Raw genomic sequence first — 21,653 nt, 5'->3', positions numbered from 1 at the left:
TGTGGGAGAAAGGGAGGGAAAGAGCAATATTTTATTGTAGAGTTCACATATGAAATGCAGTGCATTATGGGTTTAAAAGTGTCCTAAAATAGATTTGTTCAGCCTATGCCCATTGTAAGAAGTGGCGAGTCTCATGTGGTTCTGTCTTTAACTTTCTGCTGTTTCTCTTGGTTAATTTCCATGCTTTTTTGGGAGTGGGGTCTGTCTCTTTGGGGTTACAGGCTAAAGTTTTGAGTTTGTTTGTTTTTTTCCTTTTCTTTTTAAATGACGCTGTGATTTTTTTTCTGTCTCATAATACTCTGCCAACTCTCTCTCTCAGGAGATGGAGAGGCATAGACTAGATATGGTATGGGTATGTTTCATCTTCTGTACATCTAACACTCGCATCGTGAATCCTGGTTGTGATATGATGTCATAGCAGCACATGTTTAAATGTAGCACTGGCTGCTGTCAAAACTACATTTTCCTTCTGCATGGCTTTTCAAGCAAAAAAACAAAACAAAAAAGAAAACAAAAGAAAAAACTGCATCGCCTACATCTGCTATGTGTGTCAATGAGAGAAAACGGCTTTGATGCAGCAGGCCTGTGCCTTGTTTGTGTATGTGTGTGTGTGTGTGTGTGTGTGGAGCCTGTTGAGTACATACTCTCATTGGTGGAAAGTGCCACACACCCTCATTCCACTTGTAAATTCATCCCAATTTTGTATCATTACCGCTGTGAAAATGTGAGTGTTGGTGTGTGTGTGTATGAATGTTGTTGTGGCGGCAGACTGTTTGTCACAATGTTGCATTTGCACTGTGCTGATTGTCCAGCCTGTGAGGTCATCAGTACAGGTCAAAGGTCATAGTGCCTGACAATGACCAATGAGAGAATTTGAGGAAACTCACACTTCTCTCTGTTGTACATTCCATGCCATCTGTGGGTCAGAAATGAAGATATCACACTAATTGGCTTTGTCCATAAAGTCAACATGAAACAGCTTTCAAAACCCATTTTGCTTCCTTAATGTGACGTTTTCCGAGCAAAATAGGATATTTAATAAATGAAGTGCATATTCAATACTAGAATGTAGTAGGGGTTGAACGACTTCATATTTTTTTGTACAGTCGACATTTATGTGATAAGTCGAATTGACATCGACTAGTCGCTGATGATATCATTCTCGGAGTATGCACTTATTTGTCATTTACTGTTGGATACAGAACGTAATTGTGGACTTCAAAGATTTATTTTTCTTATTCGCGCCCTCTATAGGCCATGATCAGCAACTAGTCAACGTCAAGATTAAAGGGTTAGTTCACCCAAAAATGAAAATTCTGTAACTTATTACTCACCCTCGAGTCGTTCCACATCCGTAAGGCCTTGATTCATCTTCGGAACACAAATTAAGATCTTTTTGATGAAGTCTGAGTGGTTTCCATAGAGATCCAATGCAACTACCACTCCAAGGTCCAGAGAGGTAGGAAAAAAACATCAATAATGTAATCCATGGCTTAAACTCAATTTCATGAAGCGACCTGAGTGTTATGTTTGCGCAAAAACAACAACAACGTAATTTACCCCTTTATTTACAAAAATATTGATCTGCAATGTGCGTTCACGAGAGTTTAACGACGCATGCATGTTGTGTTCAGATTCGCACGACAACTCCATGCACATGCGCGGGTGTTCACGAGAGCATCACGATGCATGCGTTTTGTGTTGACGCAAGAGCTGGCATTGTTGTGTGAACTCTGAACATTTTGGATAATATTATTTTGTAAATAAAGTGGTAATTTATGTGTTTTTTGCACAAGCAAAGCACTCACGTCGCTTCATAAAATTCAGTTTAAGCCACTGGAGTCACATGGATTACTTTATAGATGTCTTTTTCCTACCTTTCTGGACCATGCGTGGTAGTTGCGTTGGATCTCTGTGGAGAGACCGAAACCTCTCAGACAAATTTGTGTTCCGAAGATGAATGAAGATCTTACAGATGTGGAACGACACGAGAGTGAGTAATAAATGACAGAATTTTTATTTTTGGGTGAACTAACCCTTTAAAGCGTCATGGCAGAGCATTAAAGTCGACTAGTCAGTGCAACCCCTAGAATGTAGCCAAACCAGAATGCGAGTTTGCTAAAACAATGAATAAATAATTTTGCTATTGGTATAAGCTGCACTCTGTAATTTAAGATTTCTCAATCGAAAAAAAATGGATAGTCCTTTACATAAGTATATTTAAAAATTATGTAGACTCACATAAGTTAAAACCTCTAGTCATATCAATTGCCCAATAAAATTTGTAATTTACATAGAGTGGGTCTCTTCATGGAGGCAGCCATGCTGAGATCATATCACTAGCCGAATACTACTCACTTAATTTCGGTTAACATCTTTGGACACTTTCACCTACAGAACTAATACGTTTGACTGCGAAAAGTGCATTTGTACAACAGTATTGATAACTACAACTTGCATGATGCTACATCCACACCACTAGATGTCAGCAGGAATCAGTGTTGCCGGACGTACGATAATTATCGTATTTGTACGATAATTTTGACCTCTGTACGATGTACAATCAATAATGAAAAAAATCCCATAATGTACGATAATTTCAGTATTTTGTGACACTTAAAATGATGGTCGTTACAATCGGCTCATTGATCTAGCTGTGTGGATCCTAACGTGAACTTAGGCACGTCTTCCACCTCATCTCTTGTTACATCTTCTCGGCCAATCATTGTGGAGAATGAATCTCTCTCACGAGCTCAACCATGCATCCCAATGTGCATACTGTCCACCCTATCCGCCTGAAATAGTATTGAAAATGACTAATGTCACATACTATTTAGGATGGATTGTATGCACATTGAGACGCAAGCCAAGTTAATGTTTCTGCCGCGGCTAAGGTACGCGTAATGATTATTTATGTATTGTGATAATTTACAGTTCATGTCAAAAAGTTGTTAGTCTATAGATAAATAGCTGTATTCTGTACTCTCATGTCACCTTTATTTATACAGCTCTTTTTACAATGCAGATTGTAAAAAGTATAGCTTTACAGAGATAGAGGGAACATAATTTTGGCTGTACAGCAGCAAAAATAGTGTGATTGTCCAGCTTAAGTTAGTTCAGTATTGATTCTTCCCGTTGTAAAAATCATTAGTTATTAATTTAGTTAATTTACCTATACTAAAAAGTCGTGGACGATAATTTTCTTCCAGATACGAAAATTTTGAGCTTCTGATACGATAATTGGACATTTCCAATCTGGCAACACTGGCAGGAATCAAAGACATCAGTAGCACAAGCTAAACAACAAATTACTGAGTGCATTGGCTGTGTTTACCTCCACTTTTAGTCACACACTCGCAAACTACCCTAAGCACTTGCCCTCGGGGAATCCCCACCGCTATTTTGAAGTGTATTCAACTTCGTCAAGTAGATGGGGAAGTTTATTCTATTTTGATCAGATCTATAGACCTCAATGCAACACAAGTGTAACTTTACAACATCAACTCACAGTGATCACACTTAATTCACCCACAAGTGATCAAGGCCATAGGCTCGTGCAACATAGTGAGCAACGAGTGAACGAGACAGAGGGCATAAAAAAGTGGACTTAAATGTGGCCATTATCCAATAGTTGGAGTCCAAGTTTTCCATTTTAGAGAAAAATACCAGAAAGGTGCATTAAGAAAGTAAATGGGGTCGATTTTGATTTGATGTTGACTTTAAATCCATAATAACAGTGACAGAGCAATGTGCTTCACTGTAAGGACTGAGGGAAATCTGCTGTGTTTTCCCTCGTTAGCTTGTAACTGTAGCTTCGCTAATCTAACTCAAGATGCACCGACAGCTTTCCTCCTCTGACCTGCCCATTACATCTGTGGCTTTTCTTTTCGCTCTTTTGTTCCCGTCTGATCAGCTGTAACACACGTTTTTGTGGCTGCCTCATCCTGGCCATAGCAATGTGTCCGTTCTACACCTACTTTTTCTATCTATCTCTCTCTCTCTCTCTTTCTGTGCAACATGCTAAACCACGCTGATCAGTTTTATCGTCTGTCTCTGGCTTTTATATTTCGTTTGTTTTCTCTGTGTGGATCTGTATGCTCTGCTTTCCTCCACTGAACGATGGAATCATTCTGTCTTTTCAGGAGAGGGAGAGGAGGAGACAGCACGTTATGCTAATGAAAGCTGTGGAGGCTCGGAAAAAAGCTGAGGTGTGCAAAATAAAATAAATAAATAAATAAATAAATAAAGGAACACTGTCCTTCACCACTCCACTCTCCTCTCTGCACTTCAAGGCTTTCTCACATGTCACGTCTACCTGCTCTGCTACGCTCCCTGAATGTGTTCGCCAAATACTTTTGATGTAGTTCGATAAAGTACCTTAAGCATTCCTCATTCTCCAAAACAAAGTTTTCTTGTAGAACATAATACCCTGATGTCAAACACGCCTGATATGGCATCAGACCGGTTAGTAAAGCCTCTCTTTCACCCCGCAGGAGCGCGAACGCCTCAGGCAAGAGAAACGTGACGAGAAACGTCTCAACAAGGAGCGGAAAATGGAGCTCCGGAGGCTGGAGCTGGAGATGATCCGTGAGATGAAGAAACCCAATGAAGACATGTGCTTGACAGATCACAAGGTAATGGAACTGGATATCAGGCCAAACGAGGAAAAGTTTTGCATTGCATCAAATTTTAATAAGCATTTAGAATGCTTGTTTTTTGTAAGATTATGCACTTATGTTTCATTCATCAATAAATGAGTCATTAACAGTAAGGCTCATCCAATCAGAACTCTCAGAGGTATGATGTCATACACAGAGAACACTTTACTGTGAATTCACCTGAGACGGAATACCGCCACCTAGTGGTGACAAAGACACTCTTGATTTGGCACTCTTGTATCTTTTTAAAGCTAATGAACCCAAATTTTGATGATCTCCTTACGAAGGACCCCCTACTTAAAGTATAATGACAGCTGCCTAATTTCATGTATAAAGACTCATTTATACTGCGAGAAAAGTATTAAACATCATACTGTAAAGACATGTTGTTTGCAGAATTAAGCCTTTTATTGTCAGTATATTAAGGATAAAAAATTATTATTGTCTAGAGCGGGGAACTGCAGGGGGTTTGTGAGTTGATGAAAAGCTAATAATGAATTATATTGAATGTAAAAGTAAAATAATTAAATGGGGCTGCACAATAATCAGGATATGGCTTAGTGTGATTATCAAATCAAAGGCTGCAATTGAATTAAATAACTGTATATTCTGATAAAGCATGTGGCACATCTGTACAGTCATAATTTACAGCAGTAATATATACAGCAGTCTTCATTTTTATAATTAGAGTTCTACTACTACTAATTACTAATTATTAGTATTTTTATTAACATCAGAGAACTGTGAACTTGCAAATGTGTCATTACATTATTTAAATATTAATTTCAAGTAAATATTTTACTCACAAAAAATGTGGGATTGACTCACCAAAAACTTTTCTTTGTATTAGTTTGAAAGTATTTTTTAGTATTTTTTTCCCACCCTATGTTGTTTTGAATGTATAAGCAAAACAACTTAAGGACATTAAATTGTTTTATTATTATTGATTTTTTTCTGTTATATTTTCATTGACACAAGATAGAAAAATACTGCTTTAGATGATACAGTGCAGTAAAAAAATAAATAACATAAATGGGAGAAATAATTTTTAGCGTGGTTTGAGCAAAAGAAGCAAAGTTTAAGATACTGTTGTTGTCAGATTTCATTGCTTATTTGAAATGTGTTTTAAAACATCTTGCAAACTGTTTGCCTGACTTTTTCTGTTCCTCTCTCCCTCTACAGCCCCTTCCGGAGATTCCTCGTATCCATGGTCTGGTACTGCCTGGGAGTGTGTTTGCGGACTGCCTGATGGTGGTGCAGTTCCTGCGGAGTTTTGGGAAGGTTCTGGGCATGGATCCCTCAGAGTTGCCCACTCTGGGTATACTGCAAGAGGGACTCCTCAACCTGGGCAACAGCATGGGGCAAGTGCAGGACCTGTTGGTCCGGCTACTCTCATCTGCTGTGTCTGACCCAGGATTACCTCAAGGACACAGGGTGAGGGGGAAATGCCTAGAGTTTACTTCAGTGTGATTGTCCCTGTAATAAGTGCACTTTCAGGCTCTGTTTACACCTGCTATTAAAAACCGTCTCAAGTGTTCCGCACACATGTGCTCATCTATCTATCTATCTATCTATCTATCTATCTATCTATCTATCTATCTATCTATCTATCTATCTATCTATCTATCTATCTATCTATCTATCTATCTATCTATCTATCTATCTATCTATCTATCTATCTATCTATCTATCTATCTAGTTTGCGTTTAAGCAGATCCAAGCCTGTGATGAATGCTAATAATTAGTTTTTAATGTTTATAATTTATTTTAATTAGTTCTAATAATTTATTTTAATTAAGATGCTTTGATCAAAAGTGTCAGCAGAATTGGAACTATTCCCTTTTCTCCACCAGGCTAAGTCTATCTTGGGTGACCACCTGACCAATGTGGGCCTGAATCGAGACAATGTGTCTGAGGTTTTGCAGCTGTACATGGAGGCTCACTGCTCTCAGACGGAGCTAGCTGACCTTGCTCTGAGTTTAAGGACCAAAGCCTTTCAGGCCCATACGCCAGCTCAGAAAGCCTCTGTCCTGGCTTTCTTGGTAAATGAGCTGGCATGCAGTAAAAGCGTGGTCAGGTAAGAACCAATAGATTCCAGTTATGTTTTCAGAGTTCAGCTACTGAGGATTCTTGACTTGATTGATGTTTACATTGTACATGTTAATGAAACATTTAAAAATTAGGCAAGGAAATATTTTGTTTACTTTGAGCAAATGACATCCATCTTTTTTGAGAAACATATTACAAACCTTTCAACATCAATTCAAAATCAACTAATGACACTTATGTAAGACATTTTCAAATTCAAATGATTCCTGTTTGGAAATATGATGTGTGTAAAAGTGATTTGTTTATTCTGTGAGGCCTGTCTGGGCACTATGAAATATTCATCTTGGAATAATAGTGCATAAAGAAGCAGTGGAGAGGTCACAGAGCTTTGAATACTTAATGCATATGAACACTGGAACCTCAACAACTTGAGTTCATCATGTGACATAATCACACATGTACTGTATGTCATGCATCTACCAGGGTTATTATCCTTAACTAAAACTATTAAAGATATTTTTTGTTAATTATAATAATAAAATAAAATATAATTATTAGATCAAAATACTTAAATTAAATGAAAACTGAAATAAGTTTAAGCACTTAAATTAGTAACTAAATCTGAACAATTAAACCTAATTAGTAATATTAAAAATAGACAAAATGACTAAAAATCTACTTTAAATAAAATTTAACTTAAAAAAAAAAAAAGGCTAATCCAAAACTGTAATAAAACTATAATGTATATCACTAAAGCTAAAATAACATTGGTATCTACAGCAGTATGCAACTGTTTGTGTGTTTTTTGCAGTGAGATCGACAAAAGCCTGGAGCACATGAATGTGCTGAGGAAGGACGAGTGTATCGTGGAGGGCAAATTGAAGAAGTGAGTATCAACATGTTTGCACCTGATTTATACAAATATAATGGCTGTGTTTCAAAACTTAGCTACCTAGACAACATTTTTAGTCATAATAGATGCTCACACCTTTGAATCGAGGCATCTTACCATGCATTAAACAGTTTTTACAGACTGAAAAAGATGTGTGTTGAATGTACGTCATAACTGCATTCAAATATTAATGTTCCTTCACTAACTAATCAGTATTTACGCATGTGTTCATGCAGAATGAAAACAATCTACGCTAAACGGACAGGGAAACGTGAAGCAATCGCAGGAGGCGAGGAGCCTCAGGCTGCAGGCGGCTCAGCCATTGGTCACAAGCGCAAGAGGAAGGCTGGGGATAGTGATGACGACGACGATGAAGATGAGGACAGTGATGACGCAGGGGATGAGGACGATGATGATGAGGAGGAAGAGGCTAAAAAGGGAAAAAAGGTGGAGACGTGTGATGAGGTAACATTCATTTCGGGTGCATTTTCATTTATTACTTTAATTACCTTTATCAGACATCTTTATATTGACTGAGCCTGTATATGTGTGTGTGTGTGTGTGTGTGTGTGTGTGTCAGGATGAGGGAGACCCAGCAACAAGTGTTGAAGAGCTAGAGAAACAGATCGAGAAGTTATCAAAGGTAAATTCAAACATCATTATTTAGGGCTGCATGATTTGGGGAAAACAAATCTAAATTTTCTTATAAAATTTGCAATTGCAATTTAAAATGTGATTTTGTTTAAGATTTTGCTTGTTTGTTGGGCTGCACAGTTTAGCTCAAAATTTTGTGATTATATATCAATTGCTAATAATAATATGATGATGATAATGTTAATTATAATAATTTATTATTATTTTATTATAAAATAGTAAACAAAAATAGTAAAAATAATTATTGTCAGTGACAGCAAATTTTGATTTAGTCATTTAGTTTTAGTCATATTTTAGTCATCTGAATTGTTTTAGTCAACGAAATATCATAAGATTTCAGTCGACTAAATCCACAGTAGGATTAGTCAACGAAAATCTAATGTGTTTAGTTCAATTGTAATGCATTAATTATGAATTTCTCTAAAATTTCCGAACCCATTATATAGTCCTGGAGAAAACATCTATTAACCTGTTAATATGAATGATATTAAAGTTTGGACATGCAATACAGACAGATTTAACTGCTGTGACATATAACATTATTTATCTTAAAATGAAATAAAACCACTTCTCCTAAAGAAGAAAATGGTCTTCTTTTCAATGAATGATATATGCATTCTTTATAACAACTTGCATACATCATTCTTTATTCTCAGACATAATTATTTGTATAAATTGAATATAATAAATCCTTATGAAAGCTATTAAAGAAAAGTGAATGCTTTTCTCTTCGTCTCAAACGTTGTTTGATTAATATTAAGAGCACAGACTGCAGCAGGTTTATTAGGCTGCTGTCACTTTAAGACCGAATACGAGGATCCAATAAACTGATGCACATCCGATATTCTCACAACTATTTACATTTTCTTAAGACATAAACAACTGTGTTTATGTGAATACTTTAATTTTGACATAATGTTGTGTTTGTTTGTCCATTCAGATGCGAAAGAGAGCTCAATTCAGTACTCTTGCGCTGTCTAGCTTTCTGTGTACGCGGCTGCGTGCTTTGAGTGTGTGCACAGAAAACTGTACTGAATAGAGCTCTCTTTAGTAGTGTCACACTTTTTCAGATCTGTCCATATGTCTGCTCTACTCTTTCTCACTGATGTTTACATTTTTTAATGTTTTATGAGCATTTTATGCAATTGTATGCCAGCTTACACTATGTCCCGCCGGGTAGATCAGCACGTTACAATTCAAATGTGCAATTCAGTTCTTAATGGATCTCTTTCCAAATCGTCCCTCCCTAACATTTTTGGCATGTTTTTATTCATTGACGAAAATCTCAATATATTTTCATCATAGTTTTTGTCATTTTGTCATTTTCTTCTGTGAAAAAAATGTTGTTGACAAAAATTATTTGTCAATGAAATTAACACTGACTATTGTTATAGTAATGGTTTACTATTTCAAAATAAAATCAAGCATTTAAGAAAAATAGTTATAATAATATTAATAATAATTATTATTAGTATTTTACTGTTCAACTATAAAATTGCAATACTAATATGTCTTAATTTCATCAAGCATTTAATTTGTTTGGAAAACCACAGGGAGCCCTTAAAGCTTCTCTTTTGTTGAAGTTTGGGAAGATGATTGGCGCATGTTGCGTCCAAAATGCACACACTCATATGTGTATTTCTGTATGAGTACAGCAGCAGAACCTGATCCGTCGGAAGCTGTTTGAGTCGTCTCATGCCCTGCGGTCCATGTCGTACGGCCATGACCGGTACCGCCGCAGATACTGGGTCCTCCCGCAGTGTGGAGGGGTTTACATAGAGGGGTTAGAGAGTGGAGAAGGTGAGTCTTATCCATCCATCCATCCATCCATCCATAAATGCATTTGCATACAGCCACACCTTTGATTTCACACTTAATATGTTCTTCACTCTTTCTCTCATGTAGGTCTCGAGGAGTTGGAGAAAGAGCGTGTGAGGTTGAGGAACTTTCCAGCTGTGCAGGTCAAAGAGGAGCCCAAGGAGGAAGTTCTGCAGCATCATCAGCATGAGGAGATACAGGGGGCTGTGAAGGAGGAGGTGAAACAGGAGGAAGAGAAACCCATTGATCCTGATCATGAGGCAAATAAAGAGGTGTGTTCCTCCCCACTCAAAGAACTGCAGGAATCAGAGGTTGTGACCACGCCCCCTCAACCGCCAGAGCTCCGCCCTTCACAGAGCCCTCAGTGTCAGGAACTGCCTTGCACACCTGCCGGGGCCAAGGGGCTCTGCCACGCCCACAACGGCTGCCCGGCAACAATCGCCATGGAAACGACATCAGCATCATCTCCAGCTCACTCTCCAACTACCTCTAAGCTGACAGAGGCCAGCAGCCCGAGCGCAGACCACGCAATCCCTCCTCCTCTGCAGCTGGGCATCCCCGCGCACATCCTGCAGCCGCAGCAGCTGACGCAGACTCAGCTCCTGGCCAACGACCAGCTGCTCAAGGTCCTCAGCGAGCGCAGCGGCCACTGGTTCAGCCTGCTGCCTCGCTCGCCCTGCGACGACACTTCCCTCACACAGCCGTCTGCGCACTCACAGTCCTCACACAACAGCAACACCCTCAGCACACGACCCAAAACTCCACCTCCGCCGTCTACCTCCTCCCCGCACCATCACCTGCTTCCTCTTTCTGCATCTGCAAGCCCTCTGAACCCCTCACCTGCTGGGATCAGCAACCTCAGTTTGCAGGTAATTACCCGTCCTATTTGAAATCTATTTCATATTTATAGTGTCCAGCATGATAAAGCTACAAGCAATAAATCTCTTTCATGTTAATGAGCTGCAAACATGTCAATTAACGCGAGACAAGACGTTTTGTTGGTTGCTTGGTTTCTGTTTATTTCGTGTCACGCTGGGTAGCTCTGCCCACAGTCAAATCTCATTGGTTTGTTTAAATAAATGGATTCTATTATTATTAGTGTCAGTGCTGATCAATGTAATTATTTTGTAATAGTTTAAACAGAAATAAGCCAGAAAAATGATTAGAGACTGAAAGCAAGTGGAAATTGAAATGTAAAAACAGCTGTTTTTAAAACCATCTAAAATTTCTGCTAAATTGTGCTCTAAATCAGTAAGTCTCAACTTTTTTTGAATCCAATATCCCCCTTTGTCCACAACAATATTCAGAGGTCCCCTGAATAAAATATAATCATTGTTTGTAATTTACTGCACTGTAAACCTGAATAAGTTGGCAAAACTAAAAAAATATGAGGTAATCAATTACATCAAATTTTTAAGTTAAGAAATTCAATGTTTAAGTAAGCAGAACTGGCAGATTTCAATTTTGTACTCATTCATTTTAATTGCTCTTAACTTGATTTTTTTTTTTTTTAAGTTAATTCATACATTAAGTTTTTCCGGGGTTTGGAAAGGTCCGCTAGCCAGGATTCGAACTCGGGTTGCCTGAAGCGCAATGGTGCTATATGTAGGCGTGCTGCCCACGATGCTATCAGCGGCAACATCTTAAATTTATATTTTTAGTAGTGGAAATTTAGCTTGCTATAACTATATAATTCTGCAAATGCTAATTGGTAACACTATGCTTTGATAACCTTAGTATAGCATAGCAATTGCTGAAAGAGTACGGCAAAATAGGACATTTAACATATGGTAACCCCCCCCCCCCCCCCCAAAAAAAAAAAAAATAACAGAACACATAACAGAAACTCTTCTAAATTGGGATAGGGTTAGCATTAAACACTACTAAATCCACCACTTAACATTAATCTTGCACAAAAAAAAAAAAAAACAAAAAAAAAAAAAAAACTATTTTAGCATTTATTCTCCCTTTCAAGTGTCATGGCAAAGCATGCTGGGAAATAGAAATGCCAGCCCAGTTTCAGGTAAATTTAAGTTTGTCTTAATTAAAAGAAACAAGTTCATAAAACTCAAAACAATGAAACAATTCAGATTACATAAAATGTGTCAGTTTTGTGAACTCAAAAAAAAAAAAAAAAAAAGTTAAAAAAATACTCAAAAGTTTATTTGATTGAACTAATTTGTTTAATCTGAGTCTGCCCTACTCAAACCAATTAATTATTTTGAGCGTTAGGGTTTACAGTGTAGATAAGTTTTTTTTTAATATATATATATATATATATATATATATATATATATATATATATATATATATATATATATATATATATATATATATATATATATATATATATTTAAAAATAGTTTTCTTCTCAATTCTACCTGATGATAAAATATTTTAGCTTTGTATAAATGTAAAAAAAAAAAAAACTTTTCCATGATTTTTCCAGATCTAGAAATGACCCTTTTAAATTTAGGCTACCTTATATATCAAGATTTTTCTATACAGTTGTTGAAAGAGTGAATTAAAATAAGAAATTTCTTATTTAATGCATGTTTTGTCTTATTTTAAATCACCCTTGGAAGTTTGCTGAGGCCCCCTAGTGGGCCCCAGACCCTATTTGTTGAGTAGCTCTGATCTAAGTGATATTGTTGCTACATCTCATGTATTCTCATTATCTCCTGCAGGTGAAGCCAGGTGGAGCTCTGATTGGTTTGCCTTTGTGCAGCTGGTCCGGTGGGGTCATCAGCCCCAATCTGCCCCTGTGCAGCAGCCCCTTGCACATGTACCCCTCAGTGGAGGGCAGCGCCAGCCCCCTCCTGGCACCCAGTGTCTCAACCAGCAAAAGTGGTTCTCCTGTTCCCACTGTGGAGAAGCTTACCTCTGCTCCTTCTCCAATGGCACTGGACCTTCCCAGAAATCATGACCACCCCGAACCGCTGCCAATACCAGAGGGTGAGTGCTGGTATCATGCACACAAATGCTACTTCACTGAGTTGTTAAATAATAAAATTGAATTTTTAGTCTGCGAGATTTAAGCATAATATTTAGCAACAAATGTGTCATGAGTCTTCTAGTTTTGTTTGGGGTTGTTGATGGTAATGGTTTTGGCTGATTGGCAGACATGCTGCTGGGCTGGTGGAAGGTGACAGACATGGAGGAGCTGAAAGCCCTAGTGAACGCACTCCACAGCAGAGGCATCCGAGAGAGAGCCCTGCAGAAACAGCTGCAGAAATCCATGGAGCTCATCGCACAGACCTGCAACAAGAACCGAGAGGGTGAGCTGAGTGGAAATAACACAGTGTGTCAGTGTGTGTGTGTGTTATCTTACAGATTTAGCCATGGAAACAGTTCAAGCAGATCAAAATAAAAAAAGATAGGACGATGATAGGATGATGTTTATTTATCATTGTTAACACAATTTGACATTCCAGTCATTTAATTCTATTCGGTGTATTGATTTCAATACACACACAACAGTCCACAGCTGGTTTGTGTCATAAAACATTGGAGAAAGTCCTTCATAAGTCATATTTGAACATTATCTTTTAAGTGTTCTACATTAGCCCAAAAAAAAAAAAAATCCAACAAAATTCACTTTGCAAATACAGTGTGCAATAATATTCTTCCATATGTAAACGTTTTAACACAAATAATGATATAGGGGGAAAATTAAACTAAATATATATATATATAATATATATATAAAAAATAATTATTAATAATCATATTTCTTTCTAAATTAATTCCAGGGAAGACTTTTAACAAAAAGTTTTCTTTTAATTTTATAAAACTGAAAGCTCCAGTTCTTGATGCTTGATGATTGTTTAATAGCCGTGTTTTCTTTGCGATAAAGTGTCCGCTTCATCAAACAGATCTGTGTTTCTCTGAGAAACGCCCTTAGCAACATAAACAAGTAAAATACTGACAAAACTGTTCAATGTATTATGTATTTCAGTTAAATTAACTGTTTATTATTTACTTCACCCTTTCTTGCGTTATGTCTGCATCATTTACCTTTTAATTTTAAGACCACTTCTTTATTTATTTATTTATTTATTTGTTTATTTATTTATTTATTATTTTATTTTATTTACCCTTTCTGGTGTTATGTCTGCGTCATTTACAGACCACTCCTTTTATTTTATTTTATTTTATTTTATTTTATTTTATTTTATTTTATTTTATTTTATTTTATTTTATTTTATTTTATTTTATTTTATTTTATTTTATTTTATTTTATTTTATTTTATTTTATTACCCTTTCTGGTGTTATGTCTGTATCATTTACAGACCACTCCTTTTTTATTTTATTTTATTTATTTTATTTTATTTTATTTTATTTTATTTTATTTTATTTTATTTTATTTTATTTTATTTTATTTATTTTATTTTATTTTATTTTATTTTATTTTATTTTATTTTATTTTATTTTTCCATAAAAGAGGAACTGGATGTATTATAACCGAATACAGTATATTTCTGTATAGGAAATAAATGTGAGCAAATTTAAGCAAATTCTAAATCTGAGATTTATCAATATAGAATGCAAAAAGTCAATCAGAATAACCACAATGGCATTTTTTGGGCATTTTATTATATTTGGCAGCCCTAAATAACATTCATAAAAGCCCTCTATACCACTGTGCAACTGACTCAGCCGAGCATGCAGTTGTCAAAACGAGCTCAATTCTGCTGTGCTGTGCCTTACGGATGTTATTTCTCCTGGGGTCTTACGGTTGTCTTATTTTTTGTTTGCAGTGGCAGTTATGGAGGTCTCAGAGCTCGACGAGGGCCAGGTTTCCGTGGAGACGCTGCAGGAGTGGTGTGTGGAGGAGCAGGCCATGGAGACTGACATCGCTCTGCTGCAGCAGGTGGAGGAGCTTGAACGCAAAGTCACGTCCGCCAGCCTGCAGGTCAAGGTGAGTGTACCGTTATAATGCTTCCACAAATGCATTAAATCATTGTTGGAAGTGACAGTTAATATGAGAAATTTCAATGCCTCGCTTCAGGGCTGGACATATCCAGAGCCACAGTCTGAAAGAGAGGACCTAGTCTATTACGAGCACAAGCTCCTCCCCAAGCCCCGCCCTGGGGCGGAGTCTCAAGAGGAGCGCAGCTCGGAGAAGGGCCTGATCCGTCGTCCCAGCAACCCACTGGACATCGCGGTGACGCGATTGGCAGAGCTGGAGCGCCACATCGAGAGAAGGTACCTGCGGAGCCCCTTAGGGACCACCATCCAGATCAAACTGGATAATGTGGGTACAGTCACTGTCCCCGCACCTGCTCCATCCACTAGCGCTGGAGGGGAAGGGTAGGTCATCCAGACTGCCAGCCTTCGTCTCTGCTCCTCCTCATCCCCCCCTCTCCCTCCCCCTCTCTCTGCTGGCTGGGGCTTCTCTGCTCGTCCGTCCATGCGTTCTCACCCTGGCTCCAGTTTCGGGTTTTGTGTTTGTTTTTTGGTTTCATTTTCCTCTCACTCCCTTGCCTGCACCCTTCCTGTTTTTGGCTGCATGGTTTTAATCAGCAGTGCACAGACGGAGTTTGAAAACGTCAAATCTTGATTTGTATTCTAATACTTCTAAGTGCATGGTACACCACAGCATCCTGTGCTCTCCGTCCTCACGTATATCCACAGATTTGTATGACACTATATAGACCGTATACCTCTGCGTGTGTGTGTGTGTGTGTGTGTGTGTGTGCTATTGAAATCTCAGGATCTCAGCTATTCAATCTGACACAGACATTAATCTTTGAAATAAACCCTTCACTGATGTGTCTTGTGTTTATGTGTGTTGCAGGGGAGAGGAAGAGATCGCTCCAGGGATGAAGCTGTGGCGGAAGGCACTGAGTGAGGTACGCAGCTCCTCTCAGCTGGCCATGTGTCTGCAGCAGCTGCAGAAATCCATCGCCTGGGAGAGGTCCATCATGAAAGTGGTAAGTGACGTCATAAACTTCACTGTCCATAATTGTAGGAACGCACATTTGTTATGCATCTACAGTATATTCTTACATGTCTGTTTGTGTTTTCAGTACTGTCAGATGTGCCGAAAGGGGGATAATGAAGACCTGCTGTTGCTGTGTGATGGCTGTGATAAGGGGTGTCACACCTATTGCCACAAACCCAAGATAACCAACATCCCAGAGGGAGACTGGTACTGCCCTGCTTGCATCTCCAAGGTAACCGCCTCCAGTTCAAATCACCAGGGGTTCAAGTGCTCATTTGCTGAGGGGCATGTTTTCAGAGCTATATCTCTAAAATATGTAGATACTTTTTTTTCTGGATGGAGCTGGATGAACCAAACTTAACACACAGATTATATATACTGTATATAACACACTATATTATATATACACTGGTGGCTGGTCCCCACGATGTAGGTGAACTCAGGTTTAGATTACATCGTGGGGACATTTGGTCCCCACAATGTAATATAAACAAAAGCACACACACACATATTGCATACACCTTTCTGCACCCCTGCCTATCACATGCAGGATTTAGAACCTAATAATAAAAAATAATAGTAGTATGAGTAATGATAATAAATAATAAATGTGTTTTTGCTTAGTCTTCTCATTATTTCATCAGTGAAAGTGACTGTAAGTGCTAATTACTTGTAGTAATTTAGTCTAGCACTTGGAGCAGTGATGTGTACTGTTCACTGGCTTATTTGGAGTGTTATTAAGTGTATTCCCGTATGTTAACTTGTAAATCTGAACTGGTCCTATCCACCATTTCAGGCAAGTGGTCAGTCACCTAAATCTAAGAAGACTCCAAATCGTGCGCCACCAGCCAGTGGAGGAAAAAAGGCAACAGAAGCAGCCAAGAAAAGCAAGAAACAGACGGAGACGTGTGAAGAAGAGGAAGCCACCAGCAGCAACAACAGCACCCCAAAGAAAGCAGCCGCCACCTCCACCCAGGCCAAGAAGAACACCTCCACCCCCCTTGCACCCAAACCAGACAGCCCTGCCTGCGTAAAAAGAGCCAAAACAGCAAGAGACAACAACCGGGACCTGGGCCTCTGCAGGTACCACTCGCATTCTCTTATTTTCTGTGTGTATTTGTGGATGTAATGTTGGTTTGTATGCAGACCTCATGTATGTTTTGTACTTCTCAGGATTCTGTTGGCTGAACTGGAACGTCATCAGGACGCCTGGCCCTTTCTCACACCTGTTAACCTTAAATCTGTCCCAGGGTACCGCAAAGTCATTAAAAAACCCATGGACTTCTCCACTATCCGTGAGAAACTCGTCAGCAGCCAGTAAGTGTCTTTCTCTTCTGCGTTTAAGTGTCATGAACTTCAGTTCAGCTCTCACTCAGTTTTGAAAAATGTGAAAAAGTAAAAGATGCAGAGCGGAGGGGGTATGGAAGCCTGATTCCACCAGGGAATAAAAATTCTGACTTTTTTCTTGCAATCGCAAGTTTATACCTTGCAATTCTGGCTTTTTTCTCATGTAATGTTATTATAAAGTTGCAGTTCTGAGGATTAAAGTCAGAAGTGCCAGATATAAATTCACAATTCTGACTTTATAACTCACAATTGACTGTTCACAAAGACCCGCCCCCTTTAGTTACTGTTGCTATGTCCGACAAGCCACGCTGCTCTCACGTACTCATGCAGTGTAAAATACATCGTGAATATACCGACTGACCAGGGTTGCCAGGTTTTCACAACAAAACCCACCCAATTGCTACTCAAAACTAGCCCAAAAACTAGCCCAATCACGTTTCAGAGGGGGGTCCTGCGGTAATAATCACATTCCGGGGGGTAAAATCCACGTTTTTGGCGGGGTTCTCCTGGTAAAATTTGCATTCCAGGGGCTAAATATCATGATATTTGGGGTCACTTCAACCCGCGGACATGAAAAACCACCAGCAGCAACAGTGTAACAGTAGCCAATTCCACGGAAAACCCGCGGACACTGCCCCTGACTGCTTTGTTGGACAAAATGGCAGATTCAGCGTTATGATTGGTTAGATCGCCTGTCAATCAATCTCCCTGCGAAGGTCATCTCGCAATTCTGACTTTTTTCTCAGAATTGAGATATAAACTCGCAATCTGCTGACAATTCATTTTTTTCTCACAATTGCAGGTTTATATCCACACAAATCTAACTTTTTTCCCAGAATTCTGAGATATAAATTTGCAATTGCGAGTTATGAAGTCTGAACTGCAAGATACAAACTTGTTCTGAGAAAAAGTCAGAGATAAGTCACAAATACCTTTTTAATTTCATGGCAGAAACAAGCTTGCATACAAGGGGGCATGAAAATGCTGGATGAAAACAGTCACTTTTATTTTTTTATTTTTTTAAATTTTTATAAATACTTTTTCTATATAAAATCTTTTCCAAAGCATTAACAAAAATCTTTTGTTACCACCAAAATAAATACATACAATATTAATAACAATACTAACATTAAAACTAATAATTCATATACATATATATATATATATATATATATATATATATATATATATATATATATATATATATATATATATATATATATATATATATATATATATATATATATTATATTGTTATTAATATTAATATTATTATTATTATTATTATTATTATTTATTTATTTATTTTTTACAAAATTATACACTTTACAAATTGACATAATATCCATATCAAGAATTTATAAAAACTTAAATGCCTAAATTAACCATTTTAACATTAAAACGAATAAAACGGTAGCACTGTCCATCATGTGCAACACATACACATCTGTTAACGCTGTTTCATGATCCTTTAACGAGATGCAGATTCAGTAACTGAGCTGAATTTTCACTCTGTTCCTCAGATATCAGAATTTAGAGACGTTCATCATCGACGTCAACCTGGTGTTCGACAACTGCGAGAAGTTCAACGAGGACAACTCAGACATCGGCCGGGCCGGGCACAACATGAGGAAGTTCTTCGAGAAGAGGTGGACTGAGCTGCTGAAGCAGACTAACTGAGGTGGTTTCAGACCACGGGCTGTCATTTCAAACCTGCGACCGGGGCTCAGAAGCAGACGAGTCAAAGGCTCTTTCTGCAACCCAGGGCCCATCAGGACCGACCAATCCCACATCAACACCCAAAGAGACACAAGACAGAGGGTGTCTTTGTGCAATACCATTTCCTTCTAGAAAAGAGAAATCGCACTGAAATTTCAACCATCAGAGCTGTACTAAGGAGAAAAAAATCCCTTTCCACTACTTGTAAATATCTTTTTATTTTGGTTTTGTATTTTTACTTTATGGTTAATATTATAGTGAATGTATTTAATTTTTTTAAATGATTATTTATGACTTAATAAAAGAAAGGTCCACTCTTCATTTTCTATGAAAAGGAAGAAACAGCAAAACTGCTTTAAATCTAATGGAATGTTTATTTGTTTGTGTTTTTCCTCTCCAAATATGAAACAAAGCCAAGAAAAAAAAAAGAAACTGTTTACACTGTTCTGTGCCATGTGGCATCAGAGTATTCAACCCTCTGAAAGTGAACTAATGGCATCACTGTACACACACACACACACACACACACACACACACACACACACGCACGCACGCACGCAGACAAGCAGGAGGCACCCATGTGTACATACTGTCTATTAATGTCAATATATTGAGTCTTGTTTGGAATGATGTGTACATATTGTTTCAGACATTGGATATTGTTTATGCCTTAGAATGATTGTAGCAATTAATTTTAGTCTTAAAGTGATTAATAATATACATTTATTGTTTGTACAGTATATACATATCCTCTACAAAACACTGTGGTCTCCTTAATCTTAGTAGTGCCTGCCCTTCAGAACAGGGTATAGGGAAAATAATTTGTTCTTTTTTGTTTTGTTTTTGTTTTTTTTCCCTGTTTTGTAACGTTATTGTTTTCTTATATAAAACACATCAAGGCCTCCACTCGAAGGCATACTGTACGAAACTCATATCTGAACCCATATGAAAACTGTTGGAGTATTCTTCAGTATCCCTGGCCCCAGAGCCGCTCAGAGATGGACAGCAGGCGTTCTGTAACCACATGTGTCTGAGTCTCCCGCGTGCATCGTGGCCCACTGGAGGCAGCTAGAACAGAGTTTTTTTGTACCTGCGTCAGAGTACTTGAAGTTATTTTATTTAAAGATATTGTGGGAAACAAATGGTAGCGTTCTTTTTGTAGGAGCATTATTTTTCACTAGTGTGTGTGTGTGTGTGTGTGTGAGAGAGAGAGAAAGAGAGAGAGTGAGTGAGTGAGTGTGCGAGAGTGTGTTTGTGTGAGTGTGTGGATGTTTGGCACGGACTTATTAAAAGGATGTTTTTAAATCCAGCCAGTGTCTAATGTGTTATTTTATTCATTTCCCCATGGGCAAGGGTCTCATTTATTGGTCAGGTTAGTATTTTAAAATATGAATGCCATAACTTTTAATCACCGTTTTATTTGTTTAACCCTTAAACGGGCAGCAAAATAGATTTTCTATCATATTTATTTTATTTATCAATCAATGGATTTTTTTAAATCATTGTAAAATATTAATGCAATATACCTTTATTCACCATTTTTTTTTCAAGTGTTTAACCCTTAAATTGGCAGCAAAAATACTAAATAAAATGTAAATAATAATAATAAAAAAATACTATCAAACTGAACTGCTTTTATCCAACACATTAGGACTCCCAATAATAGTATATATATATATATATATATATATATATATATATATATGTGTGTGTGAGTGTGTGTGTATGTTTTTGTTTTTCTGTGGGAGACAAATATTTAAGAGGATCAAGTGATTTGGTATAAACTCACCCTCTTTATCTTAAAGTAACAGTAGCATTCTATTAAAGGATTAGTTCACTTTCAAAATAAAATTTCCTGATAATTTACTCACCCCCATGTCATCCAAGATGTTCATGTCTTTCTTTCTTCAGTCGAAAAGAAATTAAGGTTTTTGATGAAAACATTCCAGGATTATTCTCCTTATAATGGACTTCAATGGCCTCCAAACAGCTGAAGGTCAAAATTACAGTTTCAGAGCAGCTTCAAAGGGCTCTACACGATCCCCGACAAGAAATAAGGGTCTTATCTAGAGAAACCATTGCTCATTTTCTAAAAAAGGTTAAAATGCTCATCTTGAACTAGCTCTCTTCTTCTTTTCCATTAGAATTCCGGCAGTGTAGACACTGCTAAGTGTATTACCGCCCTCCTCAGGTCAAAGTTTGAACTAAATTGTCATATACAATATGCTAGTGCAGGGGTAGGCAAGTTCGGTCCCAGAGAGCCACTGTCCTGCAGAGTTTAGCTCCAACCCTGAAAAAAACCTTCAGCTGCCTATAGCCTTAGTAATCCTGAAGAGCTTGATTAGCTTGTTCAGGTGTGTTTGATTAAGGTTGGAGCTAAATTCAGCAGGACAGTGTCTTTCTAGGACCGTACTTGCCTATCCCTGTGCTAGTGCAAGTATATAACAATCAGTTCAAACTAGCAGAGCAATGGTTTCTCTATAAGACCCCTTATTTCTGGTCTGGGATCCAGTAGAGCCCTTTGAAGCTGCAATGAAACTGTAATTTTGACCTTCAACTGTTTGGGCT

The 21,653-nt window shown here is 37.8% G+C and overlaps 1 protein-coding gene across 21 annotated transcripts in view; it reads left to right on the top strand.

The window, feature by feature from the left end:
• baz2ba (bromodomain adjacent to zinc finger domain, 2Ba) overlaps positions 1–20,496 on the top strand; it is a 105,901-nt gene extending 85,405 nt beyond the window's left edge. For 2 of the 21 annotated variants that reach the window (XM_067374544.1, XM_067374538.1), the window contains 19 exons: positions 320–352; positions 4,143–4,208; positions 4,494–4,634; positions 5,841–6,092; positions 6,512–6,735; positions 7,519–7,593; positions 7,836–8,064; positions 8,180–8,242; positions 9,909–10,053; positions 10,159–10,940; positions 12,759–13,026; positions 13,194–13,349; positions 14,833–14,993; positions 15,084–15,385; positions 15,873–16,008; positions 16,105–16,251; positions 16,816–17,102; positions 17,193–17,336; positions 18,890–20,495. In XM_067374544.1, coding sequence (XP_067230645.1) covers positions 320–352; positions 4,143–4,208; positions 4,494–4,634; positions 5,841–6,092; positions 6,512–6,735; positions 7,519–7,593; positions 7,836–8,064; positions 8,180–8,242; positions 9,909–10,053; positions 10,159–10,940; positions 12,759–13,026; positions 13,194–13,349; positions 14,833–14,993; positions 15,084–15,385; positions 15,873–16,008; positions 16,105–16,251; positions 16,816–17,102; positions 17,193–17,336; positions 18,890–19,046 — 3,768 coding nt within the window. In that variant the 3' untranslated portion in view covers positions 19,047–20,495. Of the gene's footprint in view, positions 1–319; positions 353–4,142; positions 4,209–4,493; positions 4,635–5,840; positions 6,093–6,511; positions 6,736–7,518; positions 7,594–7,835; positions 8,065–8,179; positions 8,243–9,908; positions 10,054–10,158; positions 10,941–12,758; positions 13,027–13,193; positions 13,350–14,832; positions 14,994–15,083; positions 15,386–15,872; positions 16,009–16,104; positions 16,252–16,815; positions 17,103–17,192; positions 17,337–18,889 lie in introns of all 21 variants that reach the window. The other 19 variants (XM_067374548.1, XM_067374542.1, XM_067374554.1 and 16 more) reach the window with 17 other exon arrangements.
• Positions 20,497–21,653: the final 1,157 nt, after the last annotated feature.

The sequence above is a fragment of the Chanodichthys erythropterus genome, chromosome 21, assembly GCF_024489055.1.
Source record: "Chanodichthys erythropterus isolate Z2021 chromosome 21, ASM2448905v1, whole genome shotgun sequence".
Taxonomy (NCBI): Eukaryota; Metazoa; Chordata; class Actinopteri; order Cypriniformes; family Xenocyprididae; genus Chanodichthys; species Chanodichthys erythropterus.
This window is presented reverse-complemented; position numbering and strand designations above follow the sequence as displayed.